Source organism: Amblyomma americanum, chromosome 3 (assembly GCF_052857255.1).
Source record: "Amblyomma americanum isolate KBUSLIRL-KWMA chromosome 3, ASM5285725v1, whole genome shotgun sequence".
NCBI lineage: Eukaryota > Metazoa > Arthropoda > Arachnida > Ixodida > Ixodidae > Amblyomma > Amblyomma americanum.
The window spans coordinates 191,182,476-191,205,175 of record NC_135499.1 but is presented as its reverse complement, the minus strand read 5'-3'; the positions used below and the strand labels follow the sequence as shown (position 1 = coordinate 191,205,175).

The 22,700-nt window shown below is 48.8% G+C and overlaps 1 protein-coding gene across 1 annotated transcript in view; it reads left to right on the top strand.

Annotated features, from left to right (window-relative positions):
* sei (potassium voltage-gated channel seizure) overlaps window positions 1–22,700 on the top strand; it is a 245,892-nt gene that overhangs the window by 190,116 nt on the left and 33,076 nt on the right. Inside the window, 6 exon segments of the mRNA XM_077659340.1 lie at window positions 4,009–4,252; window positions 5,918–6,099; window positions 15,937–16,333; window positions 17,605–17,813; window positions 18,668–18,911; window positions 22,278–22,550. Coding sequence (XP_077515466.1) covers window positions 4,009–4,252; window positions 5,918–6,099; window positions 15,937–16,333; window positions 17,605–17,813; window positions 18,668–18,911; window positions 22,278–22,550 — 1,549 coding nt within the window.

Sequence of the window (22,700 nt, the reverse complement as noted above, 5' to 3'; positions counted from 1 at the left end):
ACTATTGTATATTATCGTTTCCAGTTTATTTGTGCCTACATTTCTTTCGCTCTACGAAGTTGCGCATTTCTCGTGGTTACACAAGCATTGCTGGCTTTTGCTTATGGCGACTGCGTGTTCCGTGTGCACCATAAATATTTCTGTCATGTCGAGAAGCTGCTTAGCGCTGTTCGCTGCAAGAACTTGCCTCAGAGCTCTGCGCTTCGGTTTAGCTAATAGTGAATATAAAAATATTAGAAAGGTGCACAAAAGCACATTCTTATTTTTGCGCCTTCTGTTAATGGGATATTTTATTTCATCGGACACCCATTCACTGGACGACACTGCTTCTAGAAACGCCACCTCTGCATTTCACCAGCTGTCCATTTTGCTCACGTAGAAATTGCGTTAAACATAATTTCATTCTGTGGGGTTAATGGTAGGTGACATTACTTCTTCTAGTCAGGTGTTCTCTTGTGCTGTAGTCGAATGTGCTTCGTTTACTTTCATGCTCTGATTGCGTGTCGCCTTCTCGGAGATAAGTTTGTTTTCGAGGCCTTTCGGCGCAGGTTAGCACGAACATATGACTGTTTTAATCTGTCAGGCTTATCATGATGATGCCTTGCCGCAGCCCTAGTGACACTAACTGCTGATTAGTGATAATTTTACTGCATCGAGGAGACACGTCTATGTTTAGGTTGACTGCCTTCTAAGACTTAAGGAAGGCAGAAAGACTAGCTCAGTGTTGAGCTGCGTCTCTATTCCTAACTTGTGCCGCAGACGCAAAGGATTGAGATAGAGCAAAACTACGGTGGAGCATAAATTAAATGTTTGATTGTTTTTTCTCTTTGTCGACGTAATAAGGTCGCTAGAAATTAAACGGTCTTCGGAAAACGTCAAGGAGTGGCGCAGGAGCGCAGCAGGTTGATTTAAACGCTAGCTAATGCGGTAAATAATTGAAATATAGCGCTCGCGATTAAAGAGAGCTGTCGGAAATAAATTCCTTTTTCTGTCTTTTCTCAGATATCGAAGGCTCCTTTACTCTGCCATAATTAGCTCTGCCTAAATCTTGATGTCAAATAAAACATTCGCGCCGGGAGAAGAATGTTATGTTTACAGAAAGGTTAAGCCTAGGTAAAGCTAATATTTCGCAGTGCTGACACTCGGAAAGGAATTCTACGGTCACATTGTACGCTTACGTTGCTATTTGCCCCGATTTCTCTTACTACATTCGGCAAGCTGCAAGCACAAGAAAGATGGACGTCAGTAAGTGGCAAAAAGGCTAAGAACGCATGGAAGGGAAGGTCTGCCAAGCGCATTATTAGCGACGCGTTGGTCATTACAGAACGCCTTCGAGATGCCGTTGTAGCGTTCTTGTCGAGAATTTTCATTTTACTTGCGAAGAAAATTACGGCACATGTAAGCTCCTGGATTACTTGTTTTCCAGTCGTGAAAGCCGAATTTTGTCTTGTTCTGTTTATTTCGTTGACACACCTGTTGACGTCCACTGCAATCGCGTTTCGTGAAGGAGTCCATCATTCAAGAGTCGAAATGCAGAATGAAATGAAAGGCGAGAAGAAAAAAACTGTAAAAGAACACAGAGGACCGCTTCAAATGTTCATGAAGTGCGCGTACATATTTAGCTAAGAAAAACATCCACGCAGTGAGCGCATATGACTGGGCTAATGAATCGCTGACGGAGGATCACACCTGAGGAAATTGTAAAGCAACTCACCTGCACTCCCGGAGTGTGCTAAGGACACGCGGACGAGCGCGTCAGTGCCAAGAGGTTCGCACGGAGGGCGCGTGCAGCGGGGCCACGCCGCGTTGGACGAAATCCCGGAACGGAGCCTCGATTCGCCACGGCGGTAGGAGGGGCATCCTCTATCACCTCAGCTGCTGTGCCTGCATGCGCCGTGTGTGTACGACTAACTGCTTGCTCGTGTTGGTGCTGCTTCTGCTACTGCTGCTGCTGCCTCCGCTGTTGTTGCTGCTACTGCAGATGGCTGATGCTGCTACTGCTGCTGCCGCTGTTGACGGATGCTGTCGGTCGGGCCAGAAACCTGCCTCACTGTCACGGCGCCGATGACCCAGGAGATTCTTGTCTGGAGTCTTCCTCCATTAAGCCCGCTGTGTGTAGATTAGATCGTGTGACGCGTTCACGCGCGCTTCCCAGAGAAAACTGCGTCCTTAGTTCTCTAGGGCAAGCTTTTCTAAACAGGGCTAATGTGGAGGCAATGGTTTTGTTTGGCACTGCATGCTTCTGCACACGTATCTGAGCGAGCGGAATGCCCCTGAACGGCCGAATACGACATTTCAGGGTCGCCCATATTGGCATGTAAGCTCAGGACGAACGGGTGGGCTAGTTGGTTACATATACCAAATGATTCCCGGTGCACAAAAAAAAAAGACGAAGACAGATAGAGAACACATTACAAAGCGTGGTGTGTTCTCCGTCTGTCTTCGTCTTTTTTGTGCGCCGGGAATCATTTCGCATGTAAGGCTAGTAATTGGGAGCATCAGTACTACCAAGTGTGCTTTCTTGGGTACCCATTTGTGCCACCAATAGCTACGGTCTCCAGCTGACATTGATCTGAAGTCTTTCTACAGCGGAGCAGTTGCCTGGAACGTAATGAAAAGCTGGTTTCAGCAACCCGCGCTCATGAGGCCTCACTGTTTCATGGCCTGTAATACAATTCGCACGTGGCGTTATGGTGCGTGCATGGAGTGTGCCCCAGAGGCGCTGCGACAGCTGAGGCCGGTTTCTGTCGCCGCTCTTGCTTCGCTGCCTGCACGTGTCACTGTGTGGCTGTCGTCCCCGACGGCTTGCGTCGCATGCCTCCGCCGCCTCACGCCAGCGGCGGCGGGGAATCGGTGTACGTAGCTCTTTGCGCTAGAATCTACGCGACTTACGTGGGAATAAATAAAAAAAGAAAAGAACACACCACCCTCGTAACGCTGCACCGGCGTCGCGCTGCCTAGCATTGTCGCGCGAGCAAGGCCCTCGCCTGGTAGCCGAGCCAAGTGTCGCGGTTTTTGCCATGGGCGCTCTTGACTATGCGTGAGACCTGCTGCATGGCTCGGGACTGCGTGTATATAATTATTCGCACACTCTCAGCATGGGCGTTTGCCGTGAACCGAGTCTCTTTTTTCTCTCTTTCTTTTCTTCTTCCCTCGAGCGTATCCGACCCGTTCAAACCGTGTTGCTGTGGTCGTTGTGTCGTGTCTCTTATCTGTTTGTACAGTATCTGCCCGCTGAGCGCCGAATGCGTGTCCGGAGGTGTTGCTATGTTGTTAAAGAAAAAGTCTACTAAAGCCTTGCTCGCATTTGTGCGCTAAATGGGTCCCGCTCGTTGATGCGTCTGGGAGCAGTTCGAGAAGGCCGCCAAGAGCTTTACGGCTTCCGCTGTTACGGGGACCTGTCTGGACCGGTGCTCTAAAACCGCTTGAAAAGAACATGGTGCACGGATTGGTGTCCACGCTTGAGTGTAACGTTCCGACACTACAAAACGAAAGCCCTGTCGCCTGTCAGTGTACATTTTTTAAAACTAAATGTTTTTTACGCTTCTCATTTTACCTTCGTGATTCCGACGTCAATATTGTCAGAAAAAGATTCGAGAGTCGCTGCATGTGAGTCATAGTGAGGCGTGGCAGCTCCTCAGCAGAATTAAGAGAAGCACCAGGCAAAAGCTGATGGCAAAAGGTGTCGACCCGCTAGGCAACTCGAGTGGTGTCTCGCTTGTCTGCTTCCAAGCATCCCAATCCGGCTCTAAGGTGTTCTGACTGGGGCAACAAAAAAGGCTGCTCAAAATCTGCGCCGCGATATGCGAGCTCCGCTCAGGTCGTGCATACCGTGGATCTGGCAAGCAGCAGGTGGCTTCAGTGTCGGCCGCTCCTCGGACGCATCTTCGGGGGGCCCCTAACGGAGAGAGAGACAGCAGCGTGACGCTGGGTGCGCGTCGGTCGCGTTGCTGGCGAAGCTGAGACTCCCCCCCTTCTTGCGTGGCCCGACCGCCGGCGCTGTCGCAGGTTCTGTCGCTGGGCGCGGACGTGCTCCCCGAGTACAAGCTGCAGAAGCCGAGGACGCACAAGTGGACCATCCTTCACTACTCGCCATTCAAGGCAGTGTGGGACTGGGTCATTTTGCTGCTGGTCATCTACACGGCCATCTTCACGCCTTACGTGGCCGCCTTCCTCCTGGACCAGCAGAGGCCGGATTCGCGCCGTAACCGGAAGTACGGCGACGACCCCATCGTAGTCATCGACCTCATTGGTACGCACCCTGGGCTGCCACGCCGAGAGCTTTCACTTCCGTCCCGCACGCGGGGATTTTTTTTGTTTTTTTGTTTGGATATGGGGTTTTATACCCCAAGAAAATTCTGGCGTGGGCTAGTTGGTTCATACTTTCTACGAACTAGATTAACACAGGGAAACGGAACGAGGACGAGAAGAAGAAACACAGGACGTGGAGAATAAACACAAAGCACAGGATTGTTTCTTCTTCTCGTCCTCGTTCCGATCCGTTGTGTTAATCTGTTTCATTGAAAGTATATCACAAAGCTACTCAGGCTTTGGCGGACACTGCAGTGGCGGGCTCCGGATAATTTCGACCACCCGGGGCTCTTTAACGTGCACTGACATCGCGCAGCACACGGGCCTCTAGAATTTCGCCTCTATCGAAATTCGACCGCCATGGTCGATATTGAACTCGAGCCTTTCGGCTCAGAATCCGAGCAGCATAACCGCGATGGCCGCACGCAGAGAATGCCCGCTCTCAGCGGCGTAAGAAGTGGATGTCCGCTTGCAACAATAGACATTTTTAGCTGTGCGTACGCAAGTGCTTGCGTACGCAAAGCGCTACGGCGCTGCGCGCCTTACACTGTCCGCTCCGAAGTATAGTTTTAGCTGGCCGAGCCGTAGCGTCCTTCAGGCGCATGTAGCGCCATCTAGTGATAAGACGTCAAAGCACATCAACGCTCGGTTGAAGAAAATTTCATCCGTGATTGCTGATAACTAGTGTGAATGCATTGTGAGCCTTTTTTTTGTTCCAAGAAGAAAAACTATGCAAACTGAAGAAAATGTAAGAACTCGCTAAAAGCCAGAAAACTGCTTCGCCAGGCGTCGTTGATGCGAGGAAAACCACACTGCATCCAGTTAGGCCTAGGAGCTCGAAAATCGCCAAATTATCTGAAAAACGGGGGCTGCTTATCGCTTATACCGCTAGGTGTGGGCAAGAGTAGGCGAAATAAAAGCGAACCGCTACTATTTGAGCGCGCTATTGTGTCGGATAACCCAGCGGCGACATGTATTTATTACGAAGCGGGCGAGCAGGGCGCCGCCATCTTGTCAACGTTTGCGTACGCAAGCCACGCGAGCGCCGCAACGCAAAGTCCGCTGGCTAGCGTACGCACGCAAGACGCAGGGCTTGCGCTTGCGTTCTGCGCATGCGCACTACCGTCCCCGCGAACTCCTTGCGTATGCTAAGCCGTTGCGTACGCACAGCTAAAACTGTCTAATGTGGAATTAAATTGTTTCTTTTGAGAAAGAAATCTGAAGAAAAAAGAAATGTGCTCAAGTTAAAACGTGGTCTGCAAGGCACGCACGTTATTTTATGGTCCTACAATGATCCAGAGAGCTAGAGCCCATAATTTTGAGTGAATTCAGGATTTAATTCTGGATTCCGAGCAGCTCAGTGTATGCGTTGTCGTCGGGTGATTCTTTTCCGTAAGCATGCGGTTGAGAGTCGTCCCCGGCCCCTTCTCCAGCGCCACCTTAAATTCGCCGCTGGTAGTAGCAGCACAAGGGGTAGCCGGTAGCAATACTGCCTCGAGGTTACGCCTGTATACAGGGGCTGCGTAACGCGCCATGATGTCCTGAGCGGCGGTATAGTGGAGGCCTTTTTAATCGTTCGTGTCGTTATTCTCGTAATCCGTTCCAGTGGACATATTCTTCATGATCGACATCCTGATAAACTTCCGGACCACCTACGTCAACTCCAACGACGAGGTGGTCTCGCATCCTGGCAAGATTGCCGTCCACTACCTCCGCGGCTGGTTCATCATCGACGTGGTGGCGGCCATCCCGTTCGACCTGCTTCTCTTCGGCTCTGAGACCGACGAGGTGAGAGCCTTTTGCGCGTCTCTCTTCACTCGCCGGTTGGAACGGAGGAACCAAGACACGGCAGCCCTCGTAGCCCAAACGCAGTTTAGAGAAGCTGGGATGCGTCGACTCAGTTCTGTCTTTTTCGACAGCTTTATGGTATACAGGGACCACGTTGTTTACGGATCATTTTATAAGCCAGTGGTGCGTCATATCTCTCATATGGCATGCCATCACGCACGGGGCAAGCTTTAAAGCATCTCTGCTCGCAGCAAAGGCTGAAACAGGGGATGTTAACGTGCTCATCTGCCGCCGGTAAAAATGACGTTGAGAACTGCTAATGTTCACGCTTCCTGCCAATCTCTCGGAAGATTTTCCTTTTCGGAAGTCGCGGTTGTCGGAGCTTAGTATCGGCAAAATTTTATGCCTTTAATGTTATAATATGAAGTTCCGCGTGTGTTCGTGGACATATCTTCGTTGTCGCGGTGTTATTACTGGGCCGTCAGTGAGTATTAAGAATGGTTTTACTGTTCAGTATAATAATTAGGCTGCTATATATGTGCTGCTAGAATTTTAGCCTTCCCCTTATTTGCGTGGGTTTATAGGAAACATGCAATTTAATTTGTTAATAATACTCATGTCGTTAGCGTTAGAGTGGCACACTTCTTTCATTGAAGAACTCTTGCATGTTTCGGAATTCATGCTGATATGGAGAAGAGTGTGCTATGTGATACGAAATAAATATGGCGCTTTAGTCGATTGTGGCTTTAACATATGGCGAAGCACTACGCCAAGTTGTGCAGCTACAACACGACCTCTGGGTAAAAACGGTAGCTAACTATTTCGATTGTACTAGTATATTTTGCTGGATCTAGGCATGACTATTTGTTTAAGACACCTGCGTTTGATTAATTCAAAATGGAAACAATTGTTCCTGCGTACTTCGTTGAGATCTCGCATATTTATCTAAAAGGCTTGCAGCACACACAACGTGACGTCGAGCCCTTTCTTGGAGAAATAATTGCGCAGGCTGAATGTAGTTAAACTAAGACAGGAATGAATTCGAAAATGCAATCGCAATATAAGTCGTATACAAAACATTGCTAAATTAATTATCATTTGGGTGAGCATATAACGTCAGGCGCAGGTCTTGGCGGAGAAGAAATAAACACTGTCAGTCATGCTGTACGTGTGTAACTCTTTCATCTGGCTCATTTACTTTTTATACTTTTTTATATTTGCGCTTGAATTGCAGCTTTTGCCACTACCAAACTAAATGCAAAATATGTCGGCTTCCTTAATGTGCTAGCAATGCATCTGTCTGGAGAAAATCCCCTTTTGAAGCTTGCTGAGTTAAACCACGAGGTACTCACAGGCTGCGTAAACATGGTCACTCGGTGAACTGTGGAATCGATCAAAATGGAGCTCTTTGTATGCCACTCTCATGCATTCGTTTTCAACAAGTCCTCAAACAAGCGACTCACCGCCAGTTACTGCGATCGCTACTTGTTAGGCGTGGCTCAGAAGTTTCGAATTCGGTACCAGTTGCACGGACTAACTGGCAAAACTCTTGCGTTCAGCTGCACTGGCAAAAAACGGGGAAAATTGGACGTGGCCAAAGCGCTACCCGAGTCAAACAACTGTTTTGGTTTGGCTAGCGTGTGACAAATAAGAGTGCTCAGTGGACGTATGCGGTACGTGCCAGCGATTTGTTAGGGTTAGACAAAGAACATTTAGCCCTGACTTTTACTGTGGAAAGGATATGTCGGTAAAACAGGAAGTCAACAATATTACTTTACTGTATGTTTTTTTTTTTGGTGCCGTCAGAATAAGCCTGTGATTACCATAGCTTGAAGTGCACACTGCGTCTGTTTCAGTTTTCTTTTTTCGATTGTCTCCGTACTTAACCCTCCTTACCCTCACTAACGGCACTTAACGTGGCGCCGCTCTCTCAGCAACCGTCCATTAAACATCGGCGAGTTTAAACCGGCCCTGCCTTGCTCGACCCGACCGCGTCTCTGGACGCTAACTGCAGCAGAGCGGCCTCTGCGTGCAAGCCGGTCTGTGGACACCCCCGAATGTAGCGAGTCTGAATGTCTGCGTGGAATTATCGTCTGCCTCGTGGTCTGCTTAGCGTGTCGTCACATTTTGCACTGTGTGCCTCCGGTCTCTCACAGAGAATTGTGGAAAGAGTGCACTCTCGCTGTCTGTCTCTGTACCCCTATCCCTCGTGTGTTTAGGTTAGCGTAGTTAGAAGGGGTGCGGCATCGCCGAAAGGCGTTTCGCAGTTTGTGGCACGTGTACGGCTGCCCCACGTAGGCTGAGTCTTTAGGCATGCCGACGTAGAACTGTCTCCTGCTTGACGCTGTTGTGAAGACGTCCTCGTGAGCCACTGGACAGCAAGAGTGACGTGAGGAGCGAATGAAAAATCCAGCTTCGTTTTCTTTTTTTTTGTTTATTTTCAGGCAGAGTTTGCAGCCGTGAACTATGGTACACCGCAATATATTGCTTTTTTAACAAAAGAGTGGTTGTTTCGCTATATATCCGCATCATTTGTTTGTTTGCTTCGACTGATTCCGCACTGCTTCAAGGTGAAAACGAAATAGCCATCTAATTGTCAGCTTGGTGCCTTCCCTGCGGTGCCTTCACCTGTGAAACGTGAACGTTACCATTCGTACTGCACGCCCCAAATTACGGGTATCCGCTGTTTTTCAGAAAAAATAAATCAAACTTACCAAAAGGAAAGACACTAACAATAGCTTAAAAAATGGATATTTAAAATTTCGATGTGTCGTGGTGAGTGAGACCACGTTTTATGGCCGCCTCATTTGCTCTTGGTTTATTTTTGACTGTGACCAGTGGCTCAGGAGCTTGGTTTTCTCCCGTGTTTATGAGCTGTAACCTGTTGCCTCTAACGTGCTCACTACTTTAAACAGCTCTCTTGTGCCTGCACATGGTAACCAGTGTTCTTTTTATTTTTGTTCTGGTCTTGTAATCTGACGTCGCTTGAGAAGAGCCCTTACGTGGGGCGCCGTTATCCCAATTGTATTGGATGGTTTTTTTACAGTTCTCACTGCTGAAAATATCGCAGCATTTTGAGCTGATATGACAGACATTGCAGTCGTCGGCCGGTGCTTTTCACGTTGCCTCTAATGATTTGGCTATAATTTGGTAGGCTATCATGGTTTACTGGCGCAATTGCCTGGAAGGAAGTTCGTGTATATAGGGCACCTATTCATATAAATTTCAAGTTACTCAAAACTTCAATTTTTCTAAAAAAATTTAGAGTTGCTCAAAACCGCCAAATTCAGCGTCCGGGCGGAGAGGCTCTTTTCAAGACGACTGTGCTCCTGCTGTGTGTTAATCGACTGACTGGACGTCTTTGGTGTTATTGCATCAAGCCTTTTTTACTCCCCTGTCTCTTTACTCTCTGCTCTTTCTAAGTGGGTGTGTTCTTGTGTGTGAAACGATCCTTGCTGACCAACGCGCCTCTACACTGCAGAAAAACGGCACCGTTCGATTGGCTCGATCTCAGAGCGTTTAACATTATCGACGCTTTTGGGAGGTGGCTGGGAACAGCCTTAGAGACGCTTACAACACGGCCCTATGAAAGAGCGCCTGCAGTTAACGGTCATTCCGTAAGCTTGCTGCTTGCTCTGTGTAATAAAATCCGCTGCAACTGACCGCCCTCTAGGCATCTTGCAGTGCGAAAGAAAAAAAAAAAGCCAGTTTTCAGTTCCTATCTGGTCTTTCCACTTCAAAGCGGCTAGGCACTTCGCTAGCGCTTTTCATTTGCGCTCCGATGAATCGTTGCTTTTCTCAGAGGGGCGTCATAGGCACCCACCTTTGGACAAGCGCAGCATTACGAAAATAGTTTATTAAGGTTTCTTCTAATATGAAAGGTATGCTAAAAAAGTAAATTTCTGCGTTAAAGTGGTAGGCGCTCAGAGGAGACTCTAAGAAGGAAAATGAATGGACGTGATTTGCAATATATCAAATGAAATATTTAAATACATTTTTCTCATGCCTTTTAAGTTAGATGCATTAAGTGGCATGAAACTTGAATAGTAGAAGCTAGGAACAAATCGTTTGTTTGGTCGCGAACGAGTCGTTGTTACCGTCTATTATTCCGTATTGATGCCAAAGCTCCGGGCCTGCACGTGTGAGCAAAATAAGCGCCAGCTGCTTTTCAACGGCGATGCTAAATTTACGAGGCCACTGGTGCGAGGAAGCGACTGCCATTGTACGTAGGCTATCAGCTACCATTCCATGTTGACGTCAAAGCTCTAGGCCTGCACGTGTGCCGTTCTCCCTGCAGTTTAGAGACTGACGTTAGGGGCACACACACCACACACACACACACACACGCTCTCTGTGATGACTGTGGCGTTGGTTGTGCCTGTTGTGTCGTCGTCGTGATGATGGTGCGTGCACTCACACCGGTGTCTCTTCCCCCTCCGTGCGCCAATGCGGCCCGCACGGTGGGCGATCGGCGTGGCAGCGACCACGGGCCGGAGCAGCACGACGGCCCCCCGTCCCGCTTTTTGTAGCGGAGCGCACCAGCGCGCAAACTCCGTGTGTCGGCGGTAGCCTATCATTCGCTTGTCGCTGTCTGCAAATAGAGCCTCGTTAGGTGTATATAGTCTTGTTCGCATTTCGCCGCCTCTGAGAAGCGCGTACCTATTGCCGCTGTCGGAGGTGGCTGTAGTATTGCTCGACTAGCACTGCGGCGTAGAAAACTTCGACGGTAGATGCACGAAATCGGGCCAAAGAATACACCTTCTCAGGAGGTGCTCGGGAGGAATACGAAGCGATGGCTGAGGAAATTCCACTGTTGGCGCTGTGATGTCTTCCACGAGTGTTTAGTGAGAACGAGTATGACGCTGGAACGTCTGCGCAAGATTGAGGAGAAACCTGATTACAGAGCTTACTTGCAATGAGGCCATAAACAGGGCTTTACAAGAGCGATAAATAATTTCAGGTGTGAGTTACCGCCCGCGGCAAAGCCGTGGGTTATGGCTGACCGATCTCGGTCTATCGTGCTCGTGTTAGCTGAGCTCAAAGAAAGCAACCTTCGGCACTTCTAGCGCGCAGGTCAGCATCAGCAGCAGCGGCGTCGGCTGCTGCCAGCAGTTCACTCTGCGCTAAGCAACTTCGAACAGCACGAAAGGACCGGCACGCGTTTTCTTGTACAATCCCACAGAAGCTGCTAGGCTTAAAGGCCACAGTAATAGCAATCGACTTTGTTAATGTGCAACCACCTTTGCAACTTAAAAAGCTGTATCGGCTGGTCCCTGTGGGTTCGTGCGCAGACGTCCCCATTTATTTTTTCTCTCTCTTCTTCTTGCTAAGCTTAATATTTCCTGGCTAAGCAGCAGAGGAAGCAGCTTCACACGTCATTGGCAAAAAAAAAATCGAGCAGGAGAAGGTAGCCCAGAGAGATGACAGGCGCAGCATAGCGCGTGAGTGACAGTGACAGCAGGGTTTGCTCGATAGGCAACCAAAGAAGGTCGTAGCCATTGTCGCTTGGCTGGTCTGTGAGCCGCCCGTCTTGCCTGAACTGCCTGTCTGTGTGCCTGCGTGTCTGTCGCGGTGCATGTACGCAGAGACCGTTCTTTTGCTTGAGTCGCTGGAATGTGATGGCCGTTGGTGTCTATACTCCGCGTGTGCGCTGATGTGGCGGCCGCTGGCGGGCGTTTACTTAACCGTTGCTTTGCTCACCAGTTATCTCTCACCGCTTCGCCTTTCTCCGTTATACTATTTCCGCACCGAACCGAGGCGTCCCGTCGCTTCTTTCTCTTCTTGGTTTCTGCCAGCACTTTAAGTTGGCTCAGATGCTATTATACAGTCTGATACAACTCAAGAGCACGGTGGCAAATTTACACTCCAAAGGAGGCCCTCCAGGCAATGGCGTCGACCGATGGTTATGCCGTCGTGGTTAAAATCATTTCACGGAGGCTAGTGCCAGTCCCTTGCAATGGCTATCTCGGGGATTAGCCGCGATGTCATGAGAACACGTAGACGCCAATGGCTGGAGTCTCTCTCCTGAGGGGCCTTCGCCGCTGCATTCCTGAGTTTTATCCGGCTATGGGCTGTTCTCGTTTACGTTCAAAGCAAATGCTGTTTCTCGCCCAAGGACACAGCCAAGCATGAAAACTTGTAGTTCTTTTTTTTTGCATTGCAACAGCACCTTTATGCTGAACTGCTTCTACGCTGTGTGCTGTTCGCAAGTTCCCAAACGACTATGCGCTCCTAAGTGCGTTTAGCGAACCAATTCGCATTAATGATCATTTGTTCCTGGCTTCGGTTATTAAGGCGATAGCATTTGAGCTGTCGTCTCACAAAAAGCTTTCGGCTTCGCTTACGAAATGCCCGATTGGTCAATTCCCTGACGAATAGTGAGATTCACGTGACGCCAACTGACCAATTGGAGAGTACCGCGATATTTTATTCCCTACGAAATTTCCTGATTGGTCGAGAAGGTCACGTGACCTTGTGACGTCATCGTAACCTACCCGCTGTGGAAGGTGGCAGCCTCCCCACGAACTGTGAGCAAACTGCTCATTGTTGCCGAATGTAATGCATTTGCCACCTGCCTGCCGAGGCGCTGCGCATGAGGCTTACGGGAGCTCGGTAAGAGTAACCTGAGTCTCGCAAGCCCCAGCGGTGACAGTGTTTTAAGCAGCCACCTGCCGGAGCCATGGCGCATCCTCGGCACCACTGTGTCAGTGGGGGTATGAGACTCCTCGTGATCTATGAATGTGATTGAGAGGGTCGTGACGCATCAACACCGCGGTACCACTAGTAGGCCAATCATAGGGCACCGCCGAAGTTGAAAATGGGAGAACCCCCAAAATTTGAAAGCTGGCCCAGGGGCAGAAATTTCTAAGAAGCCCTAAATGTTAAGATGTGGGCCCACCCCAGACAATGGAATAAGCTGGACTAGTGGATCCGATTACTATAATTTCATATGATAATCCCACAGAAGGTTCTCTAACATTCTGGAGGACGATGAGTCATGCATACTATATAAGAGCAATAGAACCGGTTACAACCAGAGTTTTGGCCGTAAAATCGCGAGAATAATATTAGACTCTCATCGCAGACACCGCAAGAGGTGCCCTCTAAATGCTATCGCATTTTCTTCTTTAACAATGTGGTTAAGAAAGTCCCAAATTTTGTTGCTTTGATATCGAGAACGTAATGCAACGGCAGAAGCTGCTATATAATGAAACCTAGACTTATTACCGACGTCGCAGACTTGTAAACGCCGTGACCTCGGCGCTTTATGGTTTAGGTGACAAATGGAGCAAAAACAAACTCTGATTAGTACTTGCTAGTGTTCCTTCGTGTGGGGCAAGCCTTATCCTTAAAGTCGGAGGAACGTCCATGTATTTATGTCGCCCTAGATATGAAATAATATATTTGTATTTACGTCGCTGGTGCAAATTTTCTTTGATGAGTTTTGATTTCTTGCATTGTTATGATAGCTGTACCGGCCGTATTTGTCTAGGAGCAGTGAGCAGACTGAATTCAGGGCAAGAACATTCTTTGACAAGAATATTTCTGAGAGTAGCCGCGCACCGAGCAGCTGTGATGTCGCAGTTTAAATTGTCGGTAACTAAAAGAATGCAGAAGAACGCGTGTAGTAGAGAAGAGATCAAATACTTAATGTGCAACAATGCAATAAACACGAATTGCCGTATAAAAAAAAAAGGGAAGGAAAATGTACCGCAAGCAAAACAAGCAGCAGTCTCGGGTGAGCGCTTGCCTTAATTATACTGTTGCATCTCCTGGCAAGAATATAACTGACATAATATAGACAGCTAGCGTACCAAAAAAAGTTCACATTGAGAATAGTCGCTGCGCACGACTTGAAAGGTGCACCGCGTCCGTTGCCCTCGCCACAGCGTGGGTGTTCTGTGTTGGTCAGTGTTCTCAAGAGCTGTGGCCTATACCGAAAGCATTACCCTCGGTATCTCTTTTGTGCATAATTGATAATTATTCCGTTGAGTCTGTACTTTTTCTAGCGGGCGTCTATGTATTGGCCTGTAAGTCTTCAAGCATAGACCTCTTTGTCGAAGTGCTCAATTCCTAGCTTTGTAGTCCCAGGATTAGGTACTTCCAGTCATGAACATTCCGTTGTGCCGCTGCAAACGGATGTCTTTATATGTTTGGTCCACTTGGAAGAAATCATTGATTAAAATAGCGAGCCGGTTCTTATTGGTTCTGTGGATTACGAGTAGAGTCAGCCAAGGTCTACTCCAATTTTAAAAGTTACAAAAGTACTTTTGAAGTGTCGATAAGTGGCAGGGCAGCGCCGAAAACGCACGCTAGTGCAGTGGTTAGCGGCTTTATTTAGGACACAAATTAAGCGTCCAGTAGTTACATGCGTGTATCGAAAGTACATATGTTTGCGACAGAGGCGGTAGTAGGCGGAGGTGACAAACGCTGGCGAAAAATGTTAGCCACTCTCGTGCGAATATATCTTATTAGTTTTGGTGCCTCCGCACAAGAATGTCCTCCGGTATAGCGAACGAAATATATAAGCATCGTTCTAGGGTTAATCAGGGTCGAAGTAATCGAGGTATTTTCTAGGCCACGTGTGCCGCACAAGCTTCCGCAGAACCGTTATGCAGCTCACACCGCATTTCACGGTGAGAGACAAAGCAGAGATTTAACTTTGAATGGGCTCTGTCATGCGATCGGAAGCCGTCTACAGCTTAAACCTGCGCCATTATTTATGCATATATACGTTTATCAGTTGTTGAAAATGCGTACAGAAGTACAAGGAGCATTGCTAAAACCACCAGGGGTGCAAAGCTGTGACCCCTGGGACGTTGTTCTCGCGGTGATAAGTAGGTGGTACCTCAGCGTAGTCAGGTACGAGTCATTGACACTGGTGCTAAAGGATGGTGTAGTATAAAAGAGCTGAGCTTAAAGCCGCATTGAGTCCCTAGAGTGCCGCGACGTTATATGATGGGCTTAATGGGGCGTTCGTTTTCCTCACTGGCATCGCGTCGCTCACAGTGAACACGCGTAATTAGACGGCGTGCGTTTTGCAGGTGCGCCAACACTTGACGACGCTGCAGCTTTGCAGTATTAAAGGGAAATGCAGAGCACATCGAAAAAAAGATACCGGCATAACGCAGTCCTGTCTCCAGGCGGCAGTAATGGCCGAGAAAGACAATAAAAGGAAAAGAGCCGCGGAAGGCAATCGCAGCTTTCATCTATTGCATGGCCATTTAGAGGGTACAATAGCACCAGTATTGTGGAACTGCTTTTACGATGCTTTTGGGTCTCATATGAAGTTAATGACTCGCTGGTATTGCTTCCGCCAGTTACATAGTGAGTACTGTTAAAACACTTATAAACAGTTACGTAGGCACAGCTTGCACCGCTGTACAGATGTCTACTATTTTTTGCACGTTATCCGTCCTCAATGCGCTTTCTCCTTAGGCTCCTTGCGGTGGTAGGCTTTGCGACGTCTCGCTGCCGTTCAGAATGACTCGATCCGGGTGAGCTGAGTACACAGAAAAGGACATGGTTCCGAATAGGATAGAATACAGGAATTCAACTCATAATTTCGTCTCTGTGGCAGGCTGTCTTCTGGGCTTTCGTCATCACGGCAAGGTCCGCAGGTGTTTTGTGGCAGGCTGTGTCCCGGGACATTACCGTTGAACTCAAATTCGCTGAGCGGCGCTGAGTATGCGTTGTTCTCGCACCGTGACAGCGTAGGCATTAGAAAAAAAAAAAGCGAGGCAAGGTAGAGAGTGTGAGGGCGGGCCGCTTTGTAGCGGAAGCCGTGTGCCGGGGGCGAAAGAAACACTCTGAGGAAAGGGAGCCCCCGAAACGCAGACCACGACGCTGATCGGTCTCCTCAAGACGGCGCGCCTACTGCGGCTGGTTCGCGTGGCGCGCAAGATCGACCGGTACTCGGAGTACGGGGCGGCCGTGCTGCTCCTGCTCATGGCCACGTTCGCGCTGATCGCCCACTGGCTGGCCTGCATCTGGTACGCCATCGCCAATGCGGAGCGCCCCTACCGGCAGCCCAAGATCGGCTGGCTCGACCACCTGGCCAACGCGACGCACCAGTTCTACATCAATGGCACCCAGGGCGGGCCCAGCATCAAGTCCAAGTACGTCACCGCGCTATACTTCACCTTCTCAAGCCTCACCTCGGTCGGCTTCGGGAATGTATCGCCCAACACCAACATGGAGAAGATCTTCTCCATCCTCGTCATGCTCATCGGATGTGAGTACACTCAGCGTCCTTGCGCCTGTTTGTGGGAAGCCTCGGGCTGTAGCCGACTCGGGGCTACTTACTTGAACCTGCTTAGTCCTTCATATGGAAGCCAGCTTTTGGTTTGCTTGTTATTCAAGTGTCGTGTGAGAGCTGCCCCGTGACCCAGCTTCGTACGTACTTCCACAGTGAAGCCGTGCGAAGCCATGGCGGCGGGTAAAAATTAGTGCCTTTTTTCCCCCAATGCTCGTTGTGCGTTTTCGAAGGGGACCAAACCCGCCTTCTTCGATGTTCAGCGACACGCTGAAAAGCAACCTTGGCGCTTCCGTTTCAGATTTCAGGTGTTTAGCTCAGGCTCTACATTGAGACAAATTCTGCGCTAATTAAGATCTATAACTTCGATGTGTCCAGAGCGTTTCCTGTTCCTCTCACTTCGCCTCCATTGCTCAGCCCGAGTTCGCTGATTTGATCCCTACCACCTATGCCTCATATGTTTGCAAGCGAGTACTGAGACATAAGTGCACGCCAAAAACAATAAAAAAGAAAACACTAGGGAGCCGGAATTAGTCCTCCGGAGACCTTCAGTACACGGCGCTCCTTACAGCCCCGCAATCTTGCTCTATTACGTCAGTGCTACCAACGAACTCACAGCGACCGTAACACACTCCGCTACAGCGGTACAGTAGAGGTACTTATCAGGTAAAGGGATGCTTTCATTGGCCCGTAATTAATAGCAGAAAAGTGGTTCTACAGATGTTTGTGGCGTTTCTACCAATGCTAGCAAGTCCACAAATGAAGCAGTGTTCGTGAGCATCGAGATGTTTTCCGAACACACAAACCTGAAAATTGCTTAATTTTATTCCATTCAAGCGTGCAGCCAGAAACCGAAATATGTACTCTGCACGCGATTTAATTTTCTATTAATTTAATACTGCCAAAGTAGTGCCATTGCCACAAAGCGGAAACGCCGCCATCTGTCTGGAAGCTGGGAAGTGAAGCCTCCATCCAAGAGGAACGCCAACCACCGGCCACCTCCCAACTGCGCCTGGTACCGCGCACTGACGATTAAGATCACGGCGCTTTTCCAGGCATGGAAAAATTCAGTTTTTTTTCCTTCTGATCTCCATGTTGTAAAACCTTCCAACGGCGCCTGTATGCAGGATGGCCGGTTACGAACTGCGCCCCAAGTCGCGGTCAGCTTCAAGACTTGCGCGCGTGTTGTGGCTCGGTCAGTGCTTTTCTTCCTGCCCGTCACCCCGCTCACGGGTGTCGGCTCGTTGCAGCACTTATGTACGCCAGCATCTTCGGCAACGTTTCGGCCATCATCCAGCGGCTGTACTCGGGCACGGCCCGGTATCACACGCAACTGCTCAGGGTCAAGGAATTCATCCGCTTCCACCAGATCCCCAACCCCCTGAGGCAGCGCCTAGAAGAGTACTTCCAGCATGCCTGGACGTACACCAACGGCATCGACATGAACATGGTGCTCAAGGTGAGGCAGCAAACCATCCACAAATCTTCGTCCTTTTAAGGCGAAAGCTTTAGTTGCCTCATGAGCCCGCCGGAAGTGTCCGCCTCACCTGCAATACAATGACGTCATCAAAACTAAAATTAATAATAAAAGACAAGACAATCAAAACAGAAAACATGAAACTGAATAAAAATAATAAAAACAGAAAAATAAAAAAGCCCCAAAAGATTGAAAATAAAATAAAACTAAATCAAAATTAAAAAATAAAGATAACCGAAAATTAAGAAAATACAACGCGTACTGCCATCTTGGAAACAACCCGCGTTCTAGAAAGTACAATGGTTTCGAATTCCTGCACGTAAGCAGCCTTAAGTTCCCTCAGAATTTTTTTCTCACTGGATGAAACTTGGACAGGTCAAGGACCGTCAGAGTGTCGATAAACGTGAATATGTTAGTGTAAAAAAATTTATTCAACGGCTCTATTTTATATCCGGTAAAATTAACCAAGGAATTATAGCGAATATTAAAATACTCGTTACTTTGGGGCATACTCAGGCTTAAACGGTGTGCGATTTGCAGGAAAGCGAGGTCGGAACTGCACAGCGTCAGCTTGCAGAGTAGCGGGGATCACTCTGTACCCCAACTTTAACTGCCATTCGATTTTGGACCGCCGTTGTTCTGAAGTTCCTCCGCAACAAAGGTTAATAACGCAGCACGATGCGAATCGACGGGGAGGCAACGTGGCGTGCCGAGATGCTTTCATTCGTCGGCAGTGAACAAATTTGAACATTTTTTCTCGAAGCACGAGAGTTCATTGGCATCCGTCTGCTTGCACTGCAACTGCGTGTGCGTGACTCACTGCGCGCCTTCCGCAGGGGTTTCCGGAGTGCCTTCAGGCGGACATCTGCCTGCACCTGAACCGGAACCTGCTCAACAACTGCCCGGCGTTCCGCGGCGCGAGCCCGGGCTGCTTGCGCGCACTCTCAATGCGCTTCAAGACGACGCATGCGCCGCCTGGTGACACACTCGTCCATCGCGGAGACGTCATCACGGGACTCTACTTCATCTCTCGCGGAACCATCGAGATACTCAAGGACGACATTGTCATGGCCATTCTCGGTGAGCCCTCGCTCTGCCAACGCCAACTCGTTGAGGGCATTCAACTTGCTACTGTGCTATTGCAGGCGACATGTTGGTGTGTCTCAGTGAAAGTCCCGATTGTCAGCCACCAGGACTGAAAAACGTAATACTATATCCGGCCCGCACGTAGAAGCCAAACGCTGTTCGTTGTCGCTTATGCCTGTCGTCATCACACAGGGTGCCATTAAAAGCTGCCCTTGTACGAATCCGCTGCTTACCTTTTAAATTGTAAAGGGGTAAAAGTGCTGCAGGGGCCAGTCCATTGATGGAATATGTTCTCAGAACCATCAGCCTTTCAGAAACCATCCATTACTTTCTTGAAGATTAACCGCAACGAGACATTAGCCGCGATTCATCATAAACAATGCGCAACCAAAGAGACACAAACGTCCTGTATCCTGCCACGGATCACATGCAACTAACACCTTGACAAAGCACATAAATATTACTTAAGTCATAGGTGCGCACCGATACCGGGGACAAAATTACCTAAGTTTGTTCTGTAGCGCACGTTCGGGGATTATGGCAGATTAGCAAGGCTGGCTTCTCCCGATAACCGCCAGTCAATACCCTTTAAAAAAGCATACGCTCATGCTCCTCGTTGTGGCCTCTTGATTAGCGTGGTCCGGGCATTCGACACAACTTGGGGCGTGCGCTCCACCAACTCTCTTCTCCCCTGCAATGGCTAATAGCGCTCGTCTACGCACAGACACGTACTCCCACCAGCCATTCACTTAGGTTTCGCTTAGCGGCCGCGTTTTACCATCCCGCGCAAGCGAAGGGAGGCGCACGCATTATGCATGGACGGGCTTCGGCAGTCGGGCCGCGGCGGTGTTTGGAGGACGCGAGTAGGAAACAAGCTTCGGGATCGATGACGAAGCCCGGCAGGCGCCACAAAACTTTGGATCAATAGCGCCGCCAGGGCTTCTCTCTGCCTGCGGCGAGTGGTTTGACCTTTCTATTTGGTACTTCGGCGTTCTACTGCCGGCTTCGCGTCGTCCATTACCTTGAATTCAGATGGAGCCAGAAATGAGTCGTTTACGTGTCCAGTGTTGCATCGGCGCGATCGTTGGTGGGGCTTCCAAGTAGCTTTCTGTACAGGGTGTTTCTTTTGCCTCGAAACAAGCCAGGGCCGCACGCGTTGCGATTAGACACTGAAACAGGAACTAGTGGGTGCGAAAGTATGAGTTACACGAGATATCTTTTTTGGTACAAAATAGATTCTCAGTAAAGTCTTCTGGACAGGATGACAGAGTGCATTTCAAGAGAAGGGGTAAACTTTGCAGAGGGCGGCAGAGAGCCAAATGAGCCGATAAATTTAGGGCATTGTTTGCGATTGGGTTACTAGGCTGACGTTGTCTTGGGGAGCCAGTTTGAAAGTATTCTGATGCACAAGAGCGGAAGAAGTGAAAGAAAGAAAAAAGAAACAAAAAGAAAGAAAGGCAGGAATAAAGCATTAAAGATAGAATGACAGACACAATACCACTGCTGGTGCGAAGAAAGACGCTACCTCGGCAACTTGTTGCTTTGCCCTTTTCCGTCTTTTGCCCCCCCCCCCCCCCCCCCGACGCATCACAATACGTGCAAGCTGGCTCCCCAAGACAATGAGATGAGGAAATGTACCAATATACGCTGCCTGCAACGGCATATGACAGGGCTAATTGGAGATCACTGAGAGAGGCCTTCATCCTGAAGCAGACGAAGTCGGACTGAGACGATGGTCAAGATGAAAAACGTTTCTCCTTTTTATTTCACAGCGATAACCGTACACGATGCAGTATTTGCTTAGTATTCCCCTGTGCCCCGTGAAAGGTGAATGGCCGCGGGGTTGCATCTCAGTTTATCCATTCAGTAGCGAGAGTGGTCATGTGGCGCAGAGCCTGTTAGCGTGGTTAACAATTGGTACATGGTAGCTAGCGTCCCCGACTAGGAAGACGGCTGCGTATCATTTACTGTTGCTAAGTGCGCATGCGCATATGCAAGTAAGTATTGTGTACAGAGTATCCCGCACGCTAGGTTGCTGCTAGGTTCTTAGTATATGTACCCCACAATGTAACGTTTGGGATAGCTCAGCGGCGCGTGACGCTTGTACGGCCAAGCTAGGTGTTTCCAGCTTTGCAGCGAGGTCTTTCGGAGGAAAAGCGACATCCTCGATCACGGACCTGATGCTCCGGGCACGCTGAACGGTTGTTTATGGGAACATGGAAATATTATCTCTGAGTGTAGGTAGGTTGGGAAAAGGAGAGCTTCGCTAATGGCAAAATTCTGCATTCGGGGCGACTTGTTATTCTTTATCTTTCTTTAAAGAAAGAAAAATTGCTCTGAGTATGAAACGAGGGGGATGATTAGGGAAATGAAAAGAAGTTGGCCGATCGATTAAAGTCTAGGAGTGACTGATGATGCGGTCCCTGCGTCCAAGCGTCATAAGACGTTGACTCTCCGTCGAAAGATCCGTTACATCCAGGTGTCGGATTCTTGTAGGCTCTAAACCTGAATAGACCTACAGTAGATAATGATTGTTGGCTTCCACTCACAGTTATCTTTTCCGCACTATGGCTACAGATGACAATTTTGTGAGGAACAAGTTAATTGTATGCGCCTTGTAAATTGCTACTGAGAAACCAAAGTGGTGCGGGTGAAAAAAATGTGACATTTTGTGGATTTGCTTTTGCAGTGATAAATAAATATAAAAATGAAATTTACGAAGAGTGTGAATTCAATGAGCGACAAGCTCCCAGCATTGTGGCCCAACACGGCCGATCCAGTTTCTGATCAAGACTTTATTGTTGTGACGCAAAACACGTACTCTTTCATTCATCTGGAGGTTGCACTGCTTAAAGAACAGTCATATGCGCCGTGCAGACGAGGATGTATTTGCGAAGGACTTAACTGCTTGGCTGCGCAAAAAAAAAACGATCAAGTTTCATACCGTACGCGTATACTGCACCAACTCATGTTTTCAAGCGCCTGATCTTTGCCGTAAGATATCGTGGTTTGGCTGGTGCCTTACGTTTCTTCGTTACAGAACTTCTCTTGAATAAAATTACCTGTTTAATGGGGTATTGCACTAGTGTTTTGCACTGGGTGTATTATGTTAGGATGCTTTTCATGTGTCTCACCCTAGCTTGTTCATCTGCGACTGAATCTCGAAAAAAAGAAACGCGTCAAATGCTACCAGTATTTTTTACCCTTTGTGAACAAATAAATGAATAAATAAACTACGAAATAAATCATCCAAATAGATAAATTCAGTCATTTGATTGAACTCTCCTAATCTGTAGGCTAAATAATGAAATAGTCCATAAACTGATAAATGAACAGCGAAATTCCTCCGCTCCCGCGCAGGCAAAGACGACATCTTCGGTGAGAACGGCTGCCTGTACGGCACGGTGGGCAAGTCATCGTGCAACGTGCGAGCGCTCACCTACTGCGACCTGCACAAGATCCTGCGCGAAGACCTCCTGGACGTGCTAGACATGTACCCGGAATTCCACGACCAGTTCTCCGCCAACCTGGAGATTACGTTCAACCTGCGGGACGACGAGCAGCACGGCGTGGACCCGGACCTCTTCAGGGGGAAGTCCATGCACAACCGGCCCGCCAGTTCTCCCGAGGAAGGTACGCCACCTGGCTCCACTTGCCCCCTCAGGCCAGAAGCTCAGGGCTCAGAATGTGCGTAGCAACTGCAATGTGCTAGCCCATCCTCCAAAGACTGGTGTACCACGCAACCGTGCTGGAGGTTTCCAAGACACAACTGTACTCGCGGGA